Source organism: Jaculus jaculus, chromosome 11, assembly GCF_020740685.1.
Source record: "Jaculus jaculus isolate mJacJac1 chromosome 11, mJacJac1.mat.Y.cur, whole genome shotgun sequence".
NCBI classification, from domain to species: domain Eukaryota; kingdom Metazoa; phylum Chordata; class Mammalia; order Rodentia; family Dipodidae; genus Jaculus; species Jaculus jaculus.
This window is the reverse complement of record NC_059112.1, coordinates 49,705,579-49,732,725: the sequence shown is the minus strand read 5'-3', so window position 1 is coordinate 49,732,725 and position 27,147 is coordinate 49,705,579. Positions and strand designations below refer to the sequence as shown.

General features: G+C 39.7%; 1 protein-coding gene across 6 annotated transcripts in view; it reads right to left on the bottom strand.

Annotated features, from left to right (window-relative positions):
* Ldb2 (LIM domain binding 2) overlaps window positions 1-27,147 on the bottom strand; it is a 390,814-nt gene that overhangs the window by 57,121 nt on the left and 306,546 nt on the right. For all 6 annotated transcript variants that reach the window (XM_045130215.1, XM_012948219.2, XM_045130216.1 and 3 more), the window contains exons 3-5: window positions 26,819-26,991; window positions 17,658-17,780; window positions 16,050-16,133 (exon numbers count right to left, since the gene is read on the bottom strand). In XM_045130215.1, the coding sequence (XP_044986150.1) occupies window positions 16,050-16,133; window positions 17,658-17,780; window positions 26,819-26,991 (380 nt within the window). The remainder of the gene's footprint in view (window positions 1-16,049; window positions 16,134-17,657; window positions 17,781-26,818; window positions 26,992-27,147) is intronic.

The window sequence follows — 27,147 nt, the reverse complement described above, 5'->3', positions numbered from 1 at the left end:
TTAACATGAAAATGAGATACAATTTTTCATCTACAATATTAGAATAAAACCTGATTTTCAAATGTTGATGGAGTAGAAACTTGGTTACTCTCTATGCTGAAGATATGCTGACTGCATGTATATACATATGTGTGTGTGTGTGTGTGTGTGTGTGTGTGTGTATGTGTATATAAATGTATATATGACAACTATACTCCCTAGGATTTATCCTACAGATTTAACATTTAGTTACCCTGTGCAAAAATCAAATTTGAAAAGCTATTTGTATATCCTTGTTAATACTAGAAAAGGATTACAAGCATCCCAACTGTCCATCAACTTAGTATGGATAAAATGAACCTAGCTACAGTGACATCCCTGTCTAGTAAATAAAGAGGAAGCTAATGTTCAACACTTAGCACTGTAAGCATAGTCTGTTCCCACATATGAATGCAAGTTTAGAGAGTCTGAAATAAACATACATTATGATTAAAGAAAAACAAAAAAAACTAGCAAGGGTGGCTACCTCTCGGGAGGACATCTAAAGGATCAAAGTGTGTAGGTGTGGAGGATATAATGCATTATAAAGACTTTTGTCTTTTAATTTTTTAATTTTATGCTATATAAATAAATTATTTATTCACAATATACATCACTAAATTTGTTGAAATAAGATGGAGACAGTTAAATGATTGACAGTGATCAGGAAGTAAATGGCTGCATATTGACACGGAATTAGAATTGAGTGATGGTGATGGAAAATGGGAGATCATGGGGGCCAGTACTTGTCTCTACATATGAGATCCCTGTCCCTTAAATGTTAGCATGAAATAAATGAAATAGCCAATATTTAACATTTTTGACCTGTAGAATGGTAATTTTCTATAATTTAGCTCAATGTTATTTTCCTCTGTGTAAATTAGTTCAGAAAGTGGTAGAGACAATAATAGTGGCTGTCAGCTCTATTACTCTTCACCATCCCAGTCAACATAGTTTCTGGATTTGTAGAGTGAGGATTCAGAGAGTGAGTTGGAATGATGAGGGCACTAACCTATATGAATTAGTTTGGCTCTTGTGTTTTGAATAACGAGTACCTTGAATGGGATTGCAAAGGTTTTATTTGAAGTTTTATTTAAAACTCACTGATCTGGGCTGGAGAGATGAAAGGTTTGGAAAGTGAGGGAGAGGTGCTTATCATTTCAGAGAACTACCAGCTTTCTAAGCATTTCAATTTGAGTACCTCACTTATTCTCTAACCTTGGGAGGTGGTGACATTCCACTTGTTCCTCCTCACTGTACAAATTCTGCTTTCCTTGACAAACCTGAGCTGGTGCATCAGTTAGTGTTAAGAGCTAACAAAGGAAAGCCTCATTGCCAAGGTCTGGCCACTGTTCAATGGTAGAACTACCTTTCATGTCATTTCCAAAGCCAGTTATTTCCTTCACATCTCCCACTTGTTAATAATAGGAGCTGGAGCTCAGAAGTGTAACCTGGTTGCAACCATAGTATGTGCTTACAAATTCTGTTAATCAACTCTGAGAAGACTTTCATCTTTCTACAAAGCATTTCCACTCATGACAAACAGCTCAGAAACATCGTCAGTGGCCACAAATTTCCTTGTAGGTAAAACACAGGCAGGTACCAAAGTAAAGTTAGGAAAATGAAACAAAATTTAGAATTTCCTAAAGCTAAAATCCTCCATGGCCACCTTTTAGATTTTACGTTCTGAGTCTTATGCTAAAATTTTCATGATGACCTATGGCATTGCTAAGATGGAAAGGTATCACTGTATCACATCTACATTTCACAAAACTCAAGAATTAGGCTGGAGAGAAGAGGGAGTAATTAAATGCTTTTTAGGGGGAGACTCCATTTTATGCCATGATTAGCCAAGAAAAATTCAAGGTCAGAGGCATTGTGTGTGATTTTCATTAGGCAAGCATCTGTACTACTAGAGTCAAAATAAGCTAGCTAGCAGCCAGAGTAGACCCTGTTATGTAGTAGATACTTAATAAAGGTGAATGGAACTGTGTACAACCCTTCTATACTAACGGGCAAATTACCTTGCATCAGCTTTTCTTTACCTGTCTTCTGATTATATATATGATGCTATTTGCTCACACTTTCAGATTTTTCAAAATATATTTTATTTATTTATTTATTTATTGGAAAGAGGCAGAAAGTGAGAGAAAATGGGCATGCTAGGGCCTCCAGCCATGGCAAACAAACTTCAGATGCATGTCTCCCCTGTGCATCTGGCTTACATGGGTCCTGGAGAATTAAACCAGGATCCTTTGACTTTTCAGGCAAATGCCTTAACTGCTAAGCCATTTCTCCAGTCCTCTTTCAGTTTTATATCCCTTTATTTTAGAATACTGAAGTTGAAAAAATGCTTAGAAGTCATGCCAATTTCCCTTTTTTTATGGATAAGGAACATCTACCAAATAAAGTTTATGATATACCACAACCTACTCATATTCAGGGCTGTTTATGAATAGTAAAGAAAAACCTCATGTCCTTGCCGAAGAAGACTGCAGATATTTAGTCTATGATGTTAAAGATATAGAATTGCTTTCACAGTTGGGCATTCCAGAATGGCTAGGAAACTCTTGTATTCTAGATTTTATCAATGGTTAGACACTTTAGCACTTTTTACTTTTCAAGGAGCACACGTTAAATTGAGACTTAAAATGATTGGCTCCATATAGGTCCTGTTGTGGGCATTGAGCACAAAGATAACAATTCCTGCTTTTGGCCAATTGCCATTCTAGTGACAGGCACAAGAGGTAGAGAGCATTAGAAGGGTAGACTGGAAATTATGCAAGTGATGAAAGTACAACAAAGAAAACAAGATGGAGAATGATTGTTGAGCACAAACCACTTTAGTTAGATGATCAGGGAAGACCTCCTGAAAGACGGGTTATTTGTCTTGAGACTTGAATAGTAGGCAGCCAGCTATGCAAAAATCTAGCCAGATTATTCAAGGCAGCAGGATGAAGCTGTTTCTGATAATAATTAGAAAAGAGAAAACATTTGTTAAGCACTTACTCTGTGTCAGCTTTATTCTGAGTGCTTAATTGGTGCCATTTCACTTAGCCCTCTCCACAACCCTCCAGACAAGAGACTGTTAGGGACTTGAGCACCAAAAAGGTGGCCAATTGCCCAGGGTACCAACACTAATGAAATAGCCAGATGGAAAGCACCGAGGCTCTGCCCTGAGGAGGAACTGGGTGTGATGGACAAAGAAAGTTGGTGATGGGGGGTTGGGGCTGGGGTTAGAGCAATGAGTAAAGATGGAGAGACCAGTTCCCATAAGGCCTTGCAGGCCACTCTAAGAATTTTGGGGTTTACTTGGAAAGTAATATGAGTATGGTATTACTAGATGGCTCTAAAGCAAATTGTTTTAAATTCCACTTCAGTGAAGTGACAGGATTTGATCTATGTTTTTAGAGTATATGTGTAGGCACCCGCATAGGAATAAGAGTCTGGGTGATGAGGGATTAGGGGTGGGGAGAAATTTGAGGTAAACAAGGATGTGAAGCATCATGGAACACGTCAGTTCTAGTTTGACCTCTTTTTGGCATACGCTCCGGGTAGTTGTCAATGTTCTCCATTGTATTTGTTGATAACTGAAAACATAGTCTGGCCATCTCAGTGGAAATGACTGGATCATGCAAGTCTTCAAGCCAGCAGTGTTGAGAAATGAAATTTCTACAATTTGTAAGATTTGTAGGGGCATCAGGTTAACATGAGATCCCAGCCTCGCCCTGGAGTTGGTCCTCTAAATGATGTCAGATATGTGCCAGCACCCTTTTAAATTTTAGTTTCTCTTATAAAACTGGCCATGAAGACTACCCTCCCAAGGCTTTTGTGAGGGCCCATGACCTTCCTGCAACAGGACTCAGTGATACTATCTCACTGATCTCTCTTCTCCTCTACATGTGTTGTGGAGATTTTAAATTTCACTTGTTTTTTTGTCAATTATTTTACAAGTTTATGGCATTTTCCAAATTATTATGTATATTAAGACCAGAGATATTAACCTCACCTGTATTTTTCTTTTTTATTTGACAAATTTACTTATTATACCTATCTATTCCTTGAACTCTGCTAATGACAGACCATGAGGTTATATAATTTAAACAAATCTGTTGTTTTGAAGGCATTGAAACTTCCTGTGAGCAAGAAGATGGTATCAGAGCAGAGTGGAAGAAAACCAGACACAGAGAACTCAAGCCTCTCAGGTAAGCAGGTAGCCTTATGCACCACCTCCTCAGGTTCTAGCCAGGTTCTCTGCTTATTACTTCAAATTAAAATACATTTAAATAGCCCCTTTCTGTCCCTTTCTTCTCCTATTATCCTGATACATATCCCCACCCCCAGACAATTCAGAAAATTGAGAGGGCCATTTTCTGAGAGCATCAATTCTGGGTTCCATCTCACACTTAACTTTTCAATCCCATAGGCTTCCCTTAGACTAACAGGCAATTTCCCACTTTGCCATCTCCCTTGATTTTCAGTGGCGTGTTTAACAACAATTTCCTTTTCTTTTTCTACTGTCGGAGATTGGGAAATTACTTTCTTTAATCCCTACTCTATTTGTAATTTTAAGGCCAAATATCCATGGCTCTGAAATTGTTTTCAGGTAAACTTTTTCTGCTAAAGCACTTTTTATAGGCTGTTATGTTTGGGCACATGAGCCATGGCATGTATATGGAGATCAGAGGACAATTTTGAGATTCTTTTTTCTCCTCTTCTACTTTTTGTTTTTTAAATGCAGTGTCTCAAAAAGAAATGCCTGTTTTTGCTGATGCATTGTGCCAGTATAGCTGGCCTGTGAACTTCTGGATTTTCCTGGCTCCACCCTCCATTGTGTTAAGCAAGTTGGTATCACAGACACATGTGCCACTTTGTGTCCAGCTTTATGTGGGTCCTATAGAATTGAACTTGGGATGGCAAATTTGCAAGTAAGTGCCTTTAACTACTGAGCCATCTGCCCCCCTCCCCGCATTGATTTTTGAATTCACTGTATTCTAGATGATAGGATGTATATTATGATTCTTTCGCTTCTTTAAGAAAGAGTTAACTGCTTAGCTGGGTGTGGTGGCTCAGGTCTTTAATCCCAGAACTTGGGAGGCAGAGGCAGGAGGATCACTGTGAGTTCAAGGCCACCTTGAGACTAAAAGAGTGAATTCCATGTCAGCCTAGTCTAGAGTGAGACCCTGCTTTGGGGGTGGGGGAGAGTTAACTGCTTAAATTCACTTCTCATGCAGTCATATATACTAGATTTCTATCTCCAAATGCAATGATAAGTGCCCTTAGGATGTTCCAAGTCTTAATCATTCTATGTATGGAGCATCCCATGGCTGTGAAGGCTTTTCTCTGTCTCCTCTTAGATCATGTCTTTCTGTGAGGAGGAAAAGCATAGAGGAGAGGGAAGAATAGCAGTATCAGAAAGAAGAGAGGACAGATGAAGGGATGGGAAAAAGGAGGGATAAGAGGAAGTGAAGGAGAAATGGACCTTGAGAAAGGAAAGAAGCCAGAGTCCTGCTGCTCACAGTAGAGTGGTACAGAGCTTTTTGTCACCCTAAATAGCACTTGATCTGACTAGTTCTGTGACATTGGGCACTGGTAGATTCATAGCTGTATAGTGGGACAATACCTATTCATTGTTATTAGGAATCCATATAAGTTGTTTAATGTCCAATGGTATCATGGTCATTCTTGTCTGTGATAGTCCTTGGAGAATCCAGACTTGGTCTCTGAATTAGACTAACTTCATGCATATTAGGTCATATGCTTGCCAACCCAACTATGACATATGGTCTAGCCTTTGATGTCTCTAGCCACTTGCTATGTGAGTCTGATAGTCTCAGGTAGTTCTATATCTCAAATCAATGGGATGAATTCATGGGTTATAGCAACAATGTCAAATTGTGACTTTAACTTTAAAAGTTCTTCCTTTTATTTTTTGGACATAGCATAGCTCAGTAACCAGTTTGCAAACCATCCATGAGCCATAGGCCATACTCTAAATAGTACCCTTTATACTGCCATTCCTCTGAGGAGCTCTAATGTTCTAGGCACTGTGTAAGGTGTGGGAAAGTATGTCAGGCCTCTGTGTCTGAAAGCACAAAGAAGGAAAGGGCTACCAAAATTCTACCCCACTCTCAGTGTCAATACCAGTGCCAGCTCACAGGGACCTCACTCTGTCCTCAGATTTTTCATGACATTTAGATGGACTTTAATCCCTCTTTTGGTCATCATATTGAGGGAAGTATTAGGCTAGCAGTCAAAGTCTGACAAAATCAAGAAACAGAAAGAAAAAAAAAATAAAAACACCTCATAAGCATTCCAAATGCTGATTCCAGCCACACTCACTTTCCTGTAGGTCATGTCATGTCCTTCTGCTGGGGGCATTTCCCAAAATTAATTACCTAGCTCTTCTAGGCAGTAGGTATCCTGTCTTTACTATCAGTGGGGGTGTCCAGCAGGGACCGATGCTTGTTAAGGCATGACAACAACAACACTCTTCATCCACTTGGGAAATTAAAGGCATAAGATGAAAACAAAACAAAATATGACTGTGAAACCCAAATGCCTTCATGCCCAGTGGATCATTTACCTGAAGAGTTAGACTTATTTAATAATAACAACTGCAGAAACTCTTAGATAGCATTGAAAGCACTCAAAAATAATGATTGCACAAATAATAGTTGTATTAGGGACATATACTAGTTACTTTTCTTCTAACCAAATCCCTGGCAAGAAGCATCTTAAATGAGGGAGGATTTATTCTCAGGCTGATTGTTTGAATGTATATACTCTGTAATGGTGGGGAAGGCATGGCAGTGGGACTGTGTGGCACACTACATCTGCAGTCAAGAAGCAGAGCTCATATAGGGAAGGCTTCAGATTTTAAAACCTCAAAGCTCATCCTCTGTGACCCACTTAGTCAAGCAAGGAACCTTCTAAAGGTTCTATAGCCTTCCCTTTTTTGTGCTACTAGTGCCTATGGGAGACTATTTCACATTCAAACCACAATAAAAGGGGTTCCAAATATATGGCACATGTCCCAAGCTCCCTCATTTTCCATACATCATTCATCATCTCATTGATATTTTTTTTCTCCTGATCTTCCATACAGTTGATGAATCTCAACATAGAATTCAAGGCCACAACCAATATAAAAAAAGATGATAGGTTGTCTTGAGCAGTAATTTAGAATTTAAAGGTACTCCCCACATGCATTGTCATTTTAACCCTCACCTGTGATGCAGTTGCTGTAATTCTCAATGGATATAACCATCCATGTATACAAAGATGGGGTCTGAGAAATTAAGGGACTCAGTTAACATTATGTAAAAATAAATAGCAGCAGTGGGAGTTGAACTCAGATTCACTGCCCTGAGAGCATATGAAGCAATTGGTGTTTATTGTGTGCCTTCTGTGTATCAGGTTCTGATAAAGCGCCATTCATCTGGTTTTCAGGTCAGCCATATGGGACAAATTATTGCCAATTTTCAGATGCAGAAACTGTGGGTTAGATATTAACCAACTTGCTTAAGACCACACGTAGGACTAAGGAATTGTGCCCATATATCTCTAAATCCAAAGCACAATTATTTTTCTTCTAATATGGCCTTTAAATTTAAGCCCTTTACTTTGATGAAACACTGTTAAGAGGTAAAGGGGTTTAGAGAATGGTATTAGTGACAATAGCAACTTGAAGATGAATTCAACACTTCACATTAGAAAAATTATGAAATAAATATCGTCATAGCACCACCATGGAACAGTTGCAGTGACTATGATGGTTAATGTAATGACCATGTAGAAACATACAAGTGTTTAACAAATAGCATTAAAACTCATATGGAACCTAATTGCATTAGAGTAGAAATATTGCACATGTATTGATATAGAGTAAGTAAAAACATAAAGAACATCTTCTGGTTGAGGTACAGGATGACATGTTTCAAAGTTATGTTAAATTACACAAAAATGTGTATCACAGCATCAAGAAAATAAGACCAAGGGAAATAGAGAAAATAATTGCTTATTAAAAAATCTTTCCTCTAGACTTGCAAGACTAAATTTCTAAAATAATAAAATTAATAAAATGTCATATAGAGAAAATACATATTATATATGATACATATTAAGGAGTAGTAAACAGAAATGATATACAACATAAATTTGGCACTGGGAAAGCTGGGTATTCAAGTGGGAATTTTGCCCACTGCGATATGTACAGGCCTTACATTCTGCTCCTCTTATTGTTTAAATACACTCCTAGTTTTGAGGCTCAGCTTCATGATAAAGTTCTAGAAATGACTGAAAATTAATCAGTTTTTGGGTTTTCCCACAAAGTTAAGTCTTCCATTTGCCAAAACATTTGTTAACCATCTACGCAAGTTACATTTACTTGGAACTTATATGTCTTCACATTACTTAGACCATGGGGCAGGGTAGATGAAGGGAATGAGGATTCATGTATAGGACCAGCTAAGAATTGGAGCCAGAAACCATGGGCTCCAGGAGCTCAGGAGGGAGCAGCTGGCTTTTCTCAGGGCTGGTAGACATTCTCACAAGAGGCGATAGAAAAATGAATCCTGAAAAGTGAGAAGGGTCTGGCCTAGGAAAGTTAGTTGAGGAGGGAAGAGCTGGAATAGTGTGACAGGCAGTGTGGTAGTTGGAATAGATGCCCCTTAGTTGATTGAAGAGTCTATTAAAACTTCTTGGGTTTCAGACCCCTGGCTGGAGAAGGTGTCACTGGGCAGTCCAGCCCTAAGGTGTGATGGTGGATTTGACATTCCAATCTAAAGATATACAAAGTTCCTGCAGTTTCTGAAGTATGCTGGTTTTGTGGTGTGGTTTTAGGGATTTGGCTTGTGGCTTCACTCTCTCTGCCTAGTCCTTTAATGGAGACTTGGAAATTAAAGCCTCCTGGAGGAGTGTATTGTTGGCAGCAGGCTTATGGGTGTTATAGCCAGTTTCCCCATGCTGGTGTTTGGAACACTTTCCTGTTACTATTATCCACCTTATGTTGGCCAGGGGTGAGGTTCACTCTCTGCTCATGCCATCCTTTTCCCTGCCATCAAGGAGCTTCCCCATCGGGCCTGTAAGCCAAAATAAACCCCCTTTGTCCCTACAAGCTGCTCTTAGTTGGGTGATTTCTGGCAGCAATGAGAACCTGACTGCAACAGTAATGTTGGTACCAAGAATGGCATTGCTGCTAGACACAGACTGCATGGCTTTGGCCTTTTGGAGCTGTTATTCAAGAGGAATGTGGAGGTATTTGAAACTTTGGCCTAAGAGACACCTTGAGGTGCTGTAAGTACAGCTTGATGGGCTATTCTGGTCAGAGTTGCAAGACCTGAATGAAATAAGAACTATGGACTGTGAGATTTGGCTTATGAGAGTTAAAAGAAGCTTGTTCTGGACTGGGCTAGAAGCAGTTTGTTTGAGAGGTTTGCTGTTTTGACTGTGTTGTGAGAAGTTGTGCAGGGTTGTTCTACATATAAACAGACTGGTGTGAGCAGAGGGATATGGCACAGAAAAAAATGAAATCTTTGGGTGAACTGCTGCCCATTCTGCTGTAACTGAGAGATTACAACCTTTGAGATTGGGCCAGCTGAACTCTGCAAGGCAACAGGAAGAATGTAGACTCTTTAGAAGGGGCATGAGTGCTCAAGGAGTGTCCTGTTCTTCAAAGTCTGCTTGATTTGCCCCTAGACTAGCAAATTGGCACCCTACCTAATATTGTGGAGTATAATAAATGCAGGAAAGAGAGGGTCACTGAGTGTGCAATGTGGTCTTGTGTTTTGGAAATGGCCATTGACAGTGTGAAGTGGGATTGCCTGAATATAGACCAGACGGAGCCACGAGGATGAACCATGGATTGAAGTGCAGACCCACTGGAGATGCTGGGACCATGAGATGGCTGCTGAGGACAGCTGTTGGCACAGGATGCAGTTTTCCAGGACTGAGAGTGGCCTAGTTGGAGGGATGGAATTGAAACTCCAGAGACTTTTGCTAGTTAGAATTATCAGACTTGGAGATTTGTCACTGGCTAGAGTTGTTGGACTTGGAGCTACAGAGTTTGGTGTTGGCCCTGTTTAAGTCATGTATTGCTTGAGTATTTCTTTGCTATGCCCAATGTTATCTTTTGCAGTGTGAATGTTTATTCTGTGTGATTATGGGGTTTTGGGGATTTTTTTGGTGTTATGGCTCAGTTAAAAGACCTTTGGTTATGGGGATGCTTGAATATCATTGGGATTGATAAAAACTATGGGGACTTTTAAAGTTGAACTGAATGCATTGTATTTTATATCAAGTATGTTTATGGGAGCCAGATATGGAATGTGGTACTTTGATTCAGGTGACACCCATAAACATAGGTGTTCTGAATGCTAGGTTTCCAGCTGATAGAGATTTGGGAATTAATGCCTACTGGGGGTGGTATGGGTGTTAAAGCTAGTTTCCCATGGCAATGTTTGGAACACTCTCATGTTCCTGTTGCCAACCTGCTGTTGGCCAGGGGGTGATATCCACTCTCTGCTTAAGCATTCATTTTCCCTGCCATCATGGAGCTTCCCTCCCCCTTAAGCCTGTAAGCCCAAATAAACATCTTTTTTCCCCAAAAATCTGTTCTTGGATGAAAGATTTCTGGCAGCAATGTGAACCTGACTGAAACAACAGTGCAGCACACAGATTGCCCAGCATGCTGACGGGGTTCAAGTCCCAGTTCTGCCACTTATATATAAAGCTGGATAATAGTGTCCTTGCCCATGGGCTGCTGTGTGAGACCACTCCACGAGGAGACATGTGGTGACACAAGACCTGGCATGTATAGCCAGTACCACACTGAAGAGGCATCTTGAGAGGCTGCTCTAGAGTGCTTAAATCTAGCAACGGTTCCTGGGTTCATAGTCAGGAAGAGGGCTTGTCCTTCTTCCCCCTTTGCACTCTTGAAGAGCTGAAAGTAGGGAAGGAAGTAAATTTGGCATTTGTTAATCTATGTTCAAGCAGCTTATAGATATAACCAAAAATCTGTCCAAGATCTCACCAGTCGATAGTCACAGTGTATGGGCTAGACTCCAGAGATCTAGATCCTAGTAGGTGTCAGTTGACAACACAGGTTAGAACATTTGAGCGGGGACATTTTCACATTTTTCACCTAATGATAAAAGGATCCTGATAAGGGGAAGCATAGGCTTAAACAGTGGCCATTTGTATTCTGTGCACAGGACACTCCATAGACCCTCACTCACCAGACCCAGCTACCTACCCAGATAGCAGGGCTGGCCCTGAATGCAGAGTCCATGGGTGTGGGGATAGTCCTAGGTGCATTCGGTCTGCTAGGATAGACTTTGGTTTCCTTCTGAGCAGAGACAGGCAAGGTATTCAGTGGTTCAGGGCTGTCATGATAGTAGGGGTGATGAATTCATTGGTGGGTATCCAAAGCAGTTCTGGCTTTTGCCAGGTCTAGATCTGGCTCCAGAGCCTCTAGGTTAGAGATATAATCTTTCCTCTCCTCTAATCACCCAGGTCAAAGACTTGGTCAAAAGTTTCTTAATCATCCAAGAAGTCTCTCATCTACCAGCCAGGCTATACAGAGCCAGTAGGAGCTCCCTTGTTCCCTTTCTCCCTGCTTACCCCTCACTGTGGATGGTGACTATACCACAAAAGCATCCTCAGAATGAGTGGGAATTAAATGGGTAGGTTTATCTTCAGGTAGCCAGTTAAGGCACAAAGAGGGAACCAAAAGAGATGCCACACAACCTGCTTCAGTAGAACCAAAGCTCAGCATCTGATCCAGTCTCATACAATTAGCTCTTTCACTCCCCACTCAGGTGTGCTGGCTTCTTCCCGAGCCAGCCCCCCCGAGCCCAGACCAATCAGCTGTCTCAGACTCACCTGAGCCTGAGTAATAAAATTACAATAAAATTATAATTAAATGCTTACCATATCTCTTTTTAGCTGTTCATCTTTCCGCATGCCTGCATTCACCCCAGGGCCCTGCTCTCGTAAGCCCACTTGGGCTGGGACACTTTGGGACACTCCTATTCCCACATGGGCTCTATTCCCTTTTGCCTTCCACATGGCAGGAGCACCAGAAATTGCTTCTCTTTCGCCTCACTTAAGAAAGTTTTTCTGATCTTACCCTCTGGTTTGTGGATTTTAATTCTTTAAATTAATAAGACAAGGATCCTGGGATACCCCAATTTATTGGTGTATTAGTATATATTGGTATATTGGCAAAGAACCTCAAGACTCCAATTACAAAACTAACTCATTCCCCAATTGAATGTTCCTTTTTCCTTCCAATGGATCTATCCTTTCTGTTCTTCCATATACTTTCCTTTACTTATCTTTACCTACTCCAGGACTATTGATGCAGGATTTGGGGCTTTGGGAGGGGTCCCCCAAGTTTATGAATCACAATTTTGGGTCCTGTTCTATTTTTAACAAAGACTTGATAAAAATGAACTCAGGAAGGATAAATTATGAATTAGTAAATTTATTTAGAGGGAAATCACTAATTGTGAGGTTTATTAAAGGGAAACTGGGATCTAGGAAGAAGGCTGATGCAGAGTCATAAACATGAAAAGTAGGAACACACACTAATGTGGAAAATGCTGCATAGTTCATAAGGTTCATTTAAGACAAATTAAGGAAAGACTAGAGTAGCGCCACCAGCACCGGGAGGATAGAACCCAGGAGCTTATAGAGGGAGGTTTAGAAGTAACACATAGAGCATCTACTTGCGCTTGCCCATGGGAGAAGTTACGAGGGCAAATGATGGGGGCTTAAGGAAGAATAGCCTAGAGATAATATCAAAGCAGAGACCAAGAAATTCAGGTGAGAAATGAGTAGTAAAGAGAGTTATACCTATGGTGACCCTGAGTTTAGAGCAATTGCTGAGGAAACAGGCCTAAAGTTAGAGAACACACCCACATAGTAGATCTAGAGTAAAGGAAATAAGCACATGGTAGATTCAGAGACCAGAGGAGAATCATAGGTGTAATCCAAGTGAGAAGTTACCCCAAACTATAAGGAAAGGGCAAGCAGAAAAACCGTCCAGACCAAGAAGTCATAGTCTACTCTCCCACGCCCCCTCAGGCTGGGTGAGAGAAGAAGCCAGTCGAGTGTATCCAAGCAGAGATGAGAGGGAATCCTGAGAGACCAATCAGGAAGCTGGAATAGGCTTTATAGTTGCTTGAAATGTATTCTTTTCTTGGATTCAAGTATGTAAAAGGGAAGACCCCATTGGTTTGTAGATTTGAAGGGGCAGGCTCGAGCGCCAGCCCATCTGGGCAGTAAAGGTCTTAAAGTGTTAGGCTATAGGCAGCAAGGGTTGCTGTAGCTGAGTATTGATGAGACACAGGTGCCATTCCTGCCAAGAGATCCATTTATACTAGAGCAAGGTGGCCTTGGTTCTCTTGGGGACTGTTTCTAACTCAAACTCCTTAAAAGAATCTAGCTTTCTGATATGTTATCATTCACTATCACCTTCCCCATGAAGACTTTATCAACTGATTCCTCCAATGTGCCTTTATTTTATTTTATACTTCATTCTTGATGTTTCCCACTATTTCCAATTTTCTCTAAGAGTCTCACCTCAAAGGAGGCAATTTCTCTTTTAAAATGTATTTATTTGAGAAAATAAGAGAAATAGAGAATGGACACTCCAGGGTTTGTAGCCACTGCAAACTCCAGGTGCATATGCAACCTTGTGCATCTGGCTTTATGTACGTACTACGGAATCAAACCAGGGTCTTTAGGCTTTGTAGCAAGCTCCTTAACTACTCAGCTAGGCCAGCTCTTCAGCTCCAGAAGTCAATTTCTCTCTTCTCTTTTCTTTCTTTCTTTCTTTCTTTTTTTTTTTTTTGTTTTTTGTCTTTGTTTTTTCGAGGTAGAGTCTCACTCTAGTTCAGGGCTGACCTGGAATTCACTATGTAGTCTCAGGGTGGCCTCAAACTTGTGGTGATCCTCCCACCTCTGCCTCCCGAGTGAGTGCTAGGATTGAAAGCATGCACCACCATGCCTGGCTTCAGGAGTGAATTTCTTGATGGCAGATAGATGACTTTTGTCTTTACATCTTCAGTATCTAAATATTAGTGAATTGGAGGAATATTTCCAAATCATTCATTCATCAAAAAGTAAGCCTGGCTAAAGTGTTTCAGCAATTCAATTGATGCAGTGTTTGTGCATAGAAGTCAATGAACACAAACAAAATTCATAAACTCAGCTCACACAATAGCATCAACTCTGATGGGCTGCAGGACTGTGGAAATTGGAGTTGCTTTGCTGGGAGTGAAATGAACATATTAGATGCAACAATCTATGGAATGTGGCCATTGCTTTCTCATGTGTTCTGGAGGACAATGCTCCTTTTGTAGATGCAATCACATACTCTACCTGTAACTTAATTACTGCAATTCTATCCTAAAATCTGATGTGATCATTGTATGAGGGAGTCAGGTAGCTTTGTTAGGCAGATAGGGTGATTGGTCCCTGAAAGTAAAAAAGCAGGAATGTCTCTGGGCTTGCCCCTACAGTCTGCTCTTTGTTAGAGATCACAGAAAAATCTAGCTTCTTATTTCTTGCTTAAAGGAGTTCCTGAGACCTGTTTTTCTACACCTCATCCCCTCCCTGGTAGGAAAGCCTCCTGTCCTAAAATTCAAATCTAATCCTGACATTGTGGTTGGTGAAATTTATGCATCAGAACTTGGCATCATGGCAAATGTTTTCCTGAGCCAGCTTGTAGCACAAACCAATCAGCTGTCTCTCTGGATCACTTGAGCCAGAAGGTGAAAGCCACCCCAGTAAGGTTATAAATAGATGTGTGAGAGGGGATAAGCATTTCTCTGGGCTGCCCTGAACATTCGGGTTCTGATAAGTCTCCCCTCCTCTCTGCCCACATGGGCTGAGATGAGTGGGGGGAACCCCTTTGACTCCTCTACCCCCTCCTGCCCTCCACACTGCAGGAGCTCTCTGTACTTTCTCTTCTTTTTTTTCTCTAAAACTCTTTATTATTTTCTAGACTGACATAAGTTTTCAGACTATGTGGGTGTATCAATTTTCCTTCCCTTGGCTTTGTACTTCTCTAAATAAATATAATAATTTAATAATTATAATTCTCAGTTTTGATTGTCCAATTCTTTGGTTAATTACAAACACAAATTCAGGCTTTGGGAATCAAAGACTTTACTGGACTCCCCACAGACCCCATATCAATTGTATTATAGAGGTTCTTAGTATTGTATAGCAGGAAATTTTGCTTTAAGAATTTAATGTTTTAAAATAAAAGCATTTCATATCTAAGCCAGCAAAATCTGTTCTCTCAGCCTGCCTAGGTAGAATGTCTGCCTAACACCACTGTGTTCAATTTCTCCAGGAGACCACAGAAGCTCTCCCCCAGAAAACTTACTGATTCTTCAAAGGAGGGGGAAGCTGGAGGTCCAGACACAGAGGCAATGAACTCAAAGGCAGCACATTAGAAAGAGTTGGCAGCCAGAAACTGAGCAGCATCAAAGCATATTATGCAACAAGGGCATTGTTGCCCTTTGATTAATTAATTCTAAGAGTTATAAATATACAGAAGAAACTCAGTGCTGACAAATTCCAGGTTTGATGCTTTGATAATGAAACACATTCTCTACTAACACACACACACACACACACACACACAACATACATTTCACGCTATAATATTGAACTTTATTTATTCATTTATTCATTTTTATTTTTGCATTGCACATTCTAGGTAAGCACTCTTATACTCAATGAGCTACAAGTTCAATCCTGTTTCGGTTTTTATTAATTTCTGTTTTAAATTTTGAGACAGAATCTCATTAAGTTGTCAAGGCTTGCTTTGAACTCACTCTGTAGACCAAAAGGCTTTGAATTTGGTAATTCTCCTGCCTACACCCAAGTATCTGGGATTACAGGCCACCTGACCCAGATTACACCTCATTTTAACTTCTTGGTTCAGAATGAACAAAAGTTTCCGAAGTCCTTGCAAATTCAATCAGCAAATTGAATTATTGAATTAGTCTTACCCTGAGGTAGTTGAGGGTGAAGTTTGTCAGACCCATCCTGGTGATATTTTTGGACAGCTGATCCAGGACCTGAGGATCTTGTGCCTATGCAGGGTAACAACAACAGAATCATGTATTTCATTCCTATGAAAGGGTCTCAGGAAAATGTTACTGTACTACTGCCATCCTCAAAAGCAACTGCTATACTGCCAATTCTCCTTGGAGAGCAAATTGCTGGAGACAATTCCATTTAGTTTTATTTATTATCATATATATATATATATCATAGGAAGACAAAGACAGAGAGAAAGAAAAAAGTGAGGAAGAGAAAAATGGATGCTCCAGGCCCTCTAGCCACTGCCAACAAACTCGAGATGCATGCACCACCTTGTGCATCTGGCTTACGTGGTGGGTACTAGGGAATCGCACTTGGATCCTTAGGCTTCACAGGCAAATGCCTTAACTGCTATGCCATCTTTCCAACCCTCATTTAACATTTTGAGGATGCTTGCATACAGTACTGTAAAAATTAATGGAGTGGACAAGGAGGATACCATAGCAGAAGACTCAAAGTCCCTGGTAAGGGCAGAAATGGGGTTGACCAGGAGGAAAAAGAAGGATGAGGTCAAAGTTCTGGAGAGACAGCCTAGAATCAGAAGCAGGGAGACAGTGAGCTTCTCAGCCTAGCTTTGGAGTCAGTGCCAACAGTGTCAAAACCTTGCTTTTGCTATATATGGTCAGACAAACAATGGGGAATGTATTGACCTTCTTTGAGCCTCACTTGTAGAACTGGAATAGTAGAATAGGAATTATAAGTCACCTCACTGAGGTGCAGATGAGATGATATAATGTTTGCAAATCTTTCAGCCAAAGGCCTGCCAAGAAAGTTTTTATTCTGGTTGATTGTTCAGGATCTGGAATAAATCAGGCTCATGAAGTCTGATTTTGCTATAATTTTTTGGAAGCAGTTTTATCATGCATTATAGAGGAGGGACTGACTTAAACCAATGGCTTTGACTTCTTAGAGAAATATAGCAGACTAGCTCTGGTTTACCTTTAAAGTAGACCTCTAGAGAGGCAGGAAATTCACCCTTGAGTTAATTGGCTTCCCTAAAGTTAATGTAACTTATGATTAAATGAAATTACAAGAACCCCAAATCTCACATTCAAGTTCAACAACATGGTCAGGAAGAAACAATGCCTGTTGGAACAGACCCACTCCTTGTTGAATGGCTCTAATGAAAACTGGCAATGGTTCCCACTTCCTGTTTTAATTCACCCACCCAGTTATACCTAGCAACAGGCAAAGCAATGCTTAGTGATTAGTAAATGCAACTTAGGAAAAGTATGAACTATTAACTGGGATAACCTCAATTTGTAGTTATAAACAATAAATGATTAAAATTTTTCTTATAGCACACCAAGCTTGGAAACAAAAGCAGGAAAGAGAGAGAGAGAGAGAGAGAGAGAGAGAGAGAGAGAGAGAGGGAGAGAGACTATGGATTCAAATGGTTGAGAGAAAATGTGAGGAAGGCTGGACTTCTTTCAGACAGAACTAGGTTTTTTCCTAGAGTAAGATGGCATGGGAAAGAAAAATAAATCAGGTAAAATAGAAATGAAATTACTTACGTGCATGGCTAGAATGCTCCTTGGGACTAATTCTCTATATTGTCTAATGGTAAAATGCCATGTTTTTATTCTCATGAGATCATCAAAGGTAAACTCCAAGATCAGCCTGCCTTCCGTACACACCTAAGGGTGACAAGCAACACACACATTTGTATGCAGTTCACACAAGGCCCATTTTGTGACTCTTATTAACTATTCAATGATATGTCCCTTGTCCTTGGGCAGCACTAGCTCTTTTTAACATTGAAACAATAGTGACTTACCTATGACCGTGCATGGGAACAACTATCACTTCTAGAATCAGTGGGTTCAAAAGACAGTGACTCAATAGCCATGAGGTGATAGTCTCTGCTAACTACCAGTGAAACTACTTAGCAGTATTTCTCCATCTGGAAACATGTAGGCAAAACACATTTTCTAGGGACATCAGTTCAAACACAACCAACACAGAGTATGATTCTCTCACCTTTTACCTCTACTCTCTTTTTATCATCCTTCTAACATGGGGTCTTGCACCCTTATTCTAACCTTAGCAGTCCTAATTTTGGAGAATGTTTTCCATAAGTTTATTCATGCTTAAGTGTAAGTTACTACAAAGTTACCCAATTGGAGAACATTTTCATTTCCAAAGAGCAATGAAATCCCACAGGGTAATGCTTAACCAAGCACAGTGATATCAGTCACTGACATGTGTAATATAGAGGCTTTGAGAGTATGCTTCTTGACTCTCAGCACACCAGCACTGACAACGTCTGTTTAGGCTTTTCATCTTCTTAAGGAAAACAGACATCATTAATAAAACATAATAGATTTTCAGAGGCTCTATTCCCTCATAAAGTAATCAGTGACAAGGTAACAGTTTTTATCTTCTTTTGATATTTATATCATTCTTAGCACATAGTTCCTACTTTATGGACCATTTTATAAAAATATTTTATTTTTATTTTTTATTTATGTGACAGAGAAAGGGGAGGGGGAGAGAGAGAGGATGGGTGTGCCAGGGCTTCTACCTACTGCAAATGAAAGCCAGAACTCCCTTGTGCATCTGGCTAACGTGGGTCCTGGGGAATAGAACCTGGGTCCTATGGCTTTGCAGGCAAATGTCTTAACTGCTAAGCCAATTTTCTAGACCTATGGATCATTTTACTATTAATGATTTTTGAAGGGGAAGAAAATACTAGGCAATCACATACCACTATCTTATTTCAACTATGACCTAGGAAGTAGCAGTCGCATATTGGCTCAACTTAACAGTTACAACTCATTAATCAATCCATAGTTGATTTGAACAAGCAGTAAAAAATAGGGGATGGAGGCTTTGTCACCAGTTGGCATTGGATTTCAATTTTGACTACATTTTACTTACTCTCAATCCTGGGAATAATATCAAAGAATTTCCTCCAAATCCAGTTTTCTTATCAGCAGAACAGAGATAACAAGTCTACTTAGGAAGGCTGGTGATAAGTGAGAAAATGCAGGACATGATTCTGTATATATATTGCCTAGTATTGTGCCTGGCACATATAGGATGATGATAACCAACAGTGAAGAGTTAGAAGAAACAATTGAAAGAACAGAGGACTCTTGATCCCTGATGGTCACAGCTAGCTCACTGAGTGCAGCACATTGTAAGAAGTGTCTCAGTGGCTCCTCTGGGAGTTTCTGGGCCCCTGAACTTCTATTCCCCTTTATATTTTCTACCAGAGAAGCTTTTATTGTATCTCTTTCAAATATTGAGCTTCTGATCAATATTTCTTAGAAAAAAAGATTTCCTAAGCTAAAAAAAGTATACAAAACAGCAGAAATTTTGAGAGGGACATTTACAAATGAATTAACTGGAGCAGGGAAGATGGCTCAGTGGTTAAAGGGGCTTGTTCCATCCATCTGGTGATGGGAGTTCCGATGATGCCCACCATCTTTGTAAAGTTAGACTCATGATAGCACATAAACCTGAAATCTCAATAGGCCTACAACAATGCAAGGTAAAATTAGAAGAATAAAGAAGGTTTCTGGTGAGCTAATCTGTCCTCAGCAGCAAAATATCAATAAGAGAGACTCTGTCAAACAAGGTGGAAGAAGACCAGGTTGTTGAGATTGTCATCTGACCTCCAAATGTACAACCATGGCATGCGCATTCTCAGGCACATGTATTTCAATATACACACACCAAATAATAACTCAAATAATTAATTAATTTCTAAAATTATAGTCTGGGAATATTATAGTTAATTTATATCAAGCTATTATGAAATATTGATAATCAATTTTCTCTTGGAGGATTTATTAAGTTCTAGTTCTGTTCTCAGCAATGATTAGGTGCTTTTCATTCCCTCTGATAGGAAGACATAGTTTTCTTTAAGCAGTCCAAATGCCAGTTCAGAGAATTATTAGCAAGAGCTGATAGGGCTCTGCAAGAACAAAACTATGAGCATCTGCTGTCTTTGTCTTATCAAAGATCTCAGAGACATTATAAGATGATTACTGATAATCTGGGTGAAGACCTCTACCTCAGATGCAATTAGCAGAATCTGTGGGTAATTTCAGGAACATAAGCACCCTGCCTCCAAACTCCCAAGAGGATCTCTTCAGAGCTTGTTTCAAGTATCTTAGACCCAAGAGTTGAATGCAAGGAAATGCAGATCAATGTCCCAAAACCATTTTCCTAAGAGCATCTTGAGTACTTGAATTAATTTACCAAGAATTTCAAAAGAGTAGCATGCAAATCACTCCAACCACACCCTCCTCCCAGGGGATTATGACATGTTATCTGAAGTGATAGCTTTCACAGGAGGGAAGTAGCTATCACCTCTGTTGTGGTTTCAATGTGAAATGTCCCCCACTGGCCCATGTGTTTGAACACTGTTTAGAAAGACCATAGAAACTTTAGCAGATAAAAGCCTTGCGGGAGGAAGTGGGTCACTGGGGTCTTATGGCCAGGTTACACTTCTGGTTCACCGTCTGCTTCTTCACCAGCAGTGTGTCCTCTTGGCTTCCTTCTGCTGCTACCATGCCCTCCCTGCCACGATGGACTGTATCCCTTCAAAACGGTAAGCCAAAATAAACTCTTTTCCTTACTTTCACTGCTTCTTGTCAGGTTGATCATGGTAATGAGAAAATAACTAATAAAACTAGCCACCAATAGTAAAATGTCTTGACAATACAAGAAAGGGATATTTGGAGGTCATAATCCTTTTTGTCAAAAGAGAAGTGATCATTGAAAATTCAAACAAATATTAGTTCAGTTAAGTAATACTAGCCTTTTTATTATTTTATCTATTTGTTTTGCATCTGTGAACCAGAAGCTCAGAACAGTTAGAAGTTTGCTTGTTTCATAATTTCATAATGGGAATTCATGTGTGCAGTCCTTCCAATGGAGTCTTCACTGGAGCGCCTCTAAGGTTAAGTTCCAGTGTGTTCTCTGTTCACTGTGACATAGTACACCAGTTGGGGCTGTCTCTTGCAGACAAGCTGTCATGGACCAACAAAATAGGAAATTGTAATGTGTTCAGTTCCTTTTATTTTTATTTTATTTTTCTTTTGAGAGAGAGAGAGAGAGAGAGAGAGGGGAAGAGAAAGAGAGAGAGAGAGAGAGAGAGAGAGCAAGAATGGGTGTACCAGGACCTCAGCCACTGCAAACAAACTCCAGGTGAATGTGCCTCCTAATGTGCATGTGTGGCATTGAGTGCTTATATTACCATGCCTCTGGATATGTAGGACCTGGATATTCGAACAGGCACTCTTAGGTTTCAAAGGCAAGCACTTTAACAGCTAAGCCATCTCTCTAGCTCCCCTTTTAAAGTCAACTTGGGTGAGCCTTATCTAGAGCATACTATCTACCAAATGAGAACCCTTAAAAATGAATATGAATTGACTCTATTAAGTGTTTTTAAAAGGAAAATTAAATGACTTACTTAAATGAAAGGATGGAGGAGATTTTAGCCATTGCTCATTTTACCAAGTAGTTATACTTAGAGCTTCATCCCAGGCTCTAGGCAGGCCCTTCTGTTCCCCAAATGAAGTTAAACAGAACCAAAGGCCTTGTGGTTTGTTTTATATACAACAATCAGGAAATGGAAGAGATGAACATATAAAAAAATGTCCTTTGTTTGTTTGGAAATGTGAAAAATAAAAAGAATGTCTTCTTTCTTCAAAAATCAAAACTACCTCCATGTTCCTTTTAATAAATATGATTATTGTAGCTTTTATCTAGGGTTGGCCTTTTATTTTTAACCTGCCGTTCCATCAGAATCCAAAATCAAAAGGGTCCCCAATTAAGAAAACATTTTCTGTTGTGCTGAATTCATGTTACCGTACTGTGAGCTCTGACATTTTGTTTCTGTGGTAACCAAAATCAGCTGATTAGTTGGCATGGCAACAGAAAAGATGTAATCCCAGCAGACACACTCTAATCAATGCCCCCAGCACAGATGGTCTCCAGAGGATCAACAAGAAAGAGGCTGGCAGGCATTCAGCAGATCACGTGCTAGTGGGAGACTGGCTCAGAAACAAGAGAACTAAAAAAGAACATTTCTCAAACTAGTTTTTAACCCATGTCTGTCTTGAAATAATTGTGAAGAAAAAAGTTACATATTGGCCATGAAACTATATATAATTATTCACATCTATAAAGTAAGATGTGCTTCTATAAGTAAGAATGTTTGTTTAAATTTTTTGCTTTCATGCATGAACATTGTGTGTGAAAGAATCCGTTTAGATTAATAGTTGCAAAGAGCTCTTTGTATTTTCACACAGAGATATTGCATATGTCAGTGCATACTAAAGAATGATGGCCCAGAGGACAAGAGCTGGTATATAATGTGATGTACAGGGTAAGGTAGGATTGGGGAACTTATTGTCAAAGTGAGCATCATAAAAAAACAAACAAACTGATTTGTGTAGTTCCAGGGTACTTTAAAAAATAGTAGTAAATGATTTCATAAAAAATAATTGAGAATGGACAAAAACCCATAAACCTACATTTGCAGAGGCAATGAAGGTGTCCAGCAGTGGCTATAATTATTGTTTCAGTTTGCAAAACTCAAGACTGTGATTTCATAGTGCCTCTCTCAGCATCTTCCACTGTTTACATCCTTCAATATATCTCAGAGGGTTTTGAGTCTGAAAATCTTGATGCATGCTCTTCTGATTATTAAGCCTTGTTTTCTGTTTGATTCAAAAATTGAAAACATAAAAGAAAGGCTTTATATTATGCATTCTAAAATTCTAATTACATATTTATCCTTAATCTATAATATTCCTGCTATCAGGAAATTACAAAAATACTACACCCTGAGGAATAGTTATATCATTGTAATTAGGACTATGGCTGATTTCTGATTCTCTATTTGACCAAATTTTCATAAAGGCAATTCAGAACCACTGGGGCAACTGCTATTTGGGGAAAGGGAATTTAGTGATAATTTAAACTAGAACAATGTGAGCTGCCAACATATATAATATGCTAAAAATGCCAAGAAACAGAGAAACAAAAAAGCATTGACTTTGAAATTCTTTTTCTTTGTAGTACTAGCAGATCATTAGCCTACAGCTTGTACAAAATGTCCATGATATTTAATTACATGAATCTGAGGTTTAAACACATTTATTGTGCATGCATATGTGTGTGGAATACATGTGTGTGTAATGTGTATATGTATGTTGTACATGGGGTTCATGTGTGTGAAGATGTGTGAGCACATGAGTGTAAAAACATTTGGAGGCCAAAGGTAGGCATTGGGTATCTTTCTTTACTGCCTTTCACCTTAAATTCTTTAAAACTGGGCCTCTCAGTGCACCTAGAGTCCTCCCATTTGACTAAACAAGCTAGCCATCAAGGCTCAGGGATTTTTTTGTCTCCTCCTCCCCAGCACTGGAATTAAAGTGAGTGCTTAGCTTTTATGTGGGTGCTGGGATCTGAATTCAAGTCTTAATGCTCGCATGGTAAACACTTTACTCACTGATCCATCTTGCAAGCCCATAGTTTTAAGATTAATATAAGACCTCAAGAAAAATGAGGAAGGTGCTTTGAGTAATCATAAAAGACAGAAAGGAAAAAGAAAAAATGAATCCTATCAAATTTCTGGAAAATAAATGTGCATAATTAGCATCTGGTTTAAGTCCCTGTAATGAAACTAAAAGTCCCAGGAAATGATACTTTTCATCATAGTATTGAAATATTCATGACAAGAGTGAAAGTAATACTGCCGTCCTTGGAGCAGAGTAGGATGGGTAGTCCAAATAAGGGCTACCTGGGGCCAAGGAGCTGTGCTTAGGTCTTTCCAGTGATTGCCTTGGGTGCTTGAGCAAACCTCTGAGCTTCTGGGAGAGGGGAATTCCAGGAACAGGAAGAATGCAGAAGAGAAAAGCCCGAAGTTCTTCATTAGAGTGAAAATAACACTTCATGGATTCATTAGACAAGATTATTTTGGGTCTAAACCAATTCTGGAATGTTGAGCACTATGCCTTCAGCACAACTACCTATGTTCACTTGTGAAATTGTTTTGGCTTGAGTAGGAAAGAAATTGAGTAAATATATGAAAGGAATAATGTAAAATACATTTTTATTTTCAATAGCTACAGACAGTAGGAGTAGTTCCTAATTCTGTCACAGTTTTATTTAATTTTCATGTTTTTGTTTTCCCTTAAAGCGTAAGGAGGTGGCAAGTGTTGCTTGAATTACCTCTCTCTTTTTTATTATGTTCTCTCTCTTTCACACACACACAGATTCCAGCTTTGTAATGCTAGAAATGATTGGGTTGTATATGTATCTCATCTGCAGAATTATGAAGCCCATGTGTCCTGAAACTCCAGAAGGAAGTGAGTCATGGGCAGATTAAACCCTCTTGCTGGTGGCCAGTTGTCCTCCTAGCATGGACTTCTGGATTCATTGTGAAGCTTTTCTCTGAATGACTGCTCCATTGTTAGGAGGAGGAAAAAACTAGCGCTTCCAACATTAAGCAATGTCTATGGTCAAAAATCCATATACCATAGAATTGATGGTTTGCATTAGTGTTTACATATTTCATTTTACTTTTTATTTATTTATAAGAGAGAGAGGGAGAGAAAGAGAGAGAGAGAGAGAGAGAGAGAGAGAGAGAGAGAGAGAGAGAGAGAGAATGACACACCAAGGAGGCCTCTAGGCACTGCAAAGTCCAGTCATGTGCCACCTTGTGCATCTGACTTTCATAAGTTCTGGGGAATCAATCATGGGTCCGTGGGTTTTGCATTCAAATGCCTTAACCGCCAAGCCATCTCCCCACCCACTTGCCTTATTCTCTTATCTTTGGTTTTGTGCACCAGCATGGGCACTGAAAAGGATCAAACTGTACCAACATGATTGGTTGTATTAATGTGAAATAGTTTATTTTTTCTCAAATTAAAAATATTCAATTAATTTATTTATTTGACAGTGAGAGAGAGGGAGGGAGGGATAGAGGGTAAGAGAGAGAGAGAGAGAATGAGAGAAAGAAAGAATACAAGACCTCTAGCCACTGCAAATGAATTTCAGACGAATGTGCCCCCTTGTATATCTGAATGTACAGGGGTACTGGAGAATCAAACCTGGGTCCTTAGTTCCACAGTCAAGGGCCTTAACCACTAAGTCACCTCTCCAGCCCAACATTTTATTTTTATTCTTGAAGAAAAACTGAACAAGAACACATCTTTAATTCTATCATTGGTCTTTGGTAACTAATACTGATTATTCGATGTCACTTAATGATTTGTCATACATATTTTGACTATAAGAGATAGCTAAGCTGGAGAGATGGCTCAGTGGTTAAAGGTACTTGCTTGCAAAACCTGATATCCCAGGTTTGATTCCCCAGTACCCACATAAAAAACAGTTACACAGAGTGGTGCATGTATCTGGACTTCACTTGTAGCATCAGGAGCCCTGGTGTGCACATTCTCTGTCTCTCTTTCTCATCAATAAAGAAATATTTAAAAGTGATAGCTGCCATTCATCAAAATCTTATTATTTCTTATTGACTTTCAGTTCAAATGTAATGAAGTAATTAACACATAATTGAAATAAGGTTTTGTAAGATCCAGGGGGTGGCTTAGTGATAGGGCATGTGCTTAGCATGTGAAAAGCCCCTAGTTCAAACTCTGACACCATAAAAAAAACAAATAAGGGGCCTGGCATAGTGGCATAAGCCTTTAATCCCAGCCCTCGGGAGGCAGAGATAGGAGTATCACAGTGAGTTCGAGGCCACCCTGAGACTACATAGTGAATTTCAGGTTAGCCTGGAATAGAGTGAGACCCTACTTCGAAAAAAAAAAAAAAATGAAACAAACAAACAAACTTTCTTTTGTGAGATTCTATGAGTAAATATTTGCTGTTACATTTTTTTCTACTCGGAAGAGGCCACAAGGGAATCATGTCTTACACAGCAGAGTTGTCTGCAGCTAGGGGAACATGCCATAAGTCGGTTTTCTGTATGTGGCAAAGATTAGTATAATGTACATAGCAAAACAAGTTGGATCTTTGCCTCTTCTAGTTTTCATGGCACACCCTTCACAGGCCTTGACTTGGACCCCAGGCAGAGTGCTGTCTGGCCTTCTCCCCACCTTGCTTTCCTCATTTTCACAAGCAATTTCCTTTTCAGCTGTGTTCACTTGTTCAGTTGCTTGTCTGTTACACTTAATCACAGGACTTCTGAGAATTTGGGCAAACAACATTTAAACACTCAATTCCCTAATCTCATTCTCTTTATTTTTGTTTTTGTACTCTTTACAAATTCCAGTTGGTGTGTAGTTCTTGAATATTTCCCAACTTGTTTGTTCACATTTGATTTTTGCCTAAAAATTTCGAGGTAACAAAGCATACATACTGACTGTGCAACAGAATAATGTCCCCCTGTTCTAGAAGATGTCTTTGTATAAAAACAAAACTCTGAATTAGCTGCTAATGCTTAAGAGATAGCTGAATTTCCTTTCTGAGGAATGTGGCTCAACATGTTTGGGTGCCGTGCACACATCTTGGAAGAGCATTTATCAGAGGGTTCTATCAACACCACACTCAGAGTATACTCCAAGTCTACTTTTAGAGTGTCTGAGAGATGAAAAGTCAGCTCAGAGTTCTAGATAAAAACTGTCATTATTATCTTTTAATTTACTCAGAGATGAAACAGCCAGGTATGCCTGGAGCTGGCCAGTACCTTGGTGAACATAGGCTTCCCGTGCTGTGTGACCATAGCACACTGGTCGCAGTCCACTGTGATGGATGAGTTGTGGTAGGACTCCTTTGAGTGTTTGAGGATGTAGTACAGGTCGGTTACCCCTCCTTCAAACACAGTGCTAAAGTAACGGGGAATGAGGGTCCTGCCGATAGCTGAGAAAGAAACACAGGGAAGAAATCATTAACACAAACATTTGACCAATCTCATGTACCACATGCAGTCACCAACTGGACATGGTCATCTTCAGAAACCATGCCAGGAGGCAAAGTTCTCTTTCTAAACAGCCATGACCCATGAGGGTTGTGGCT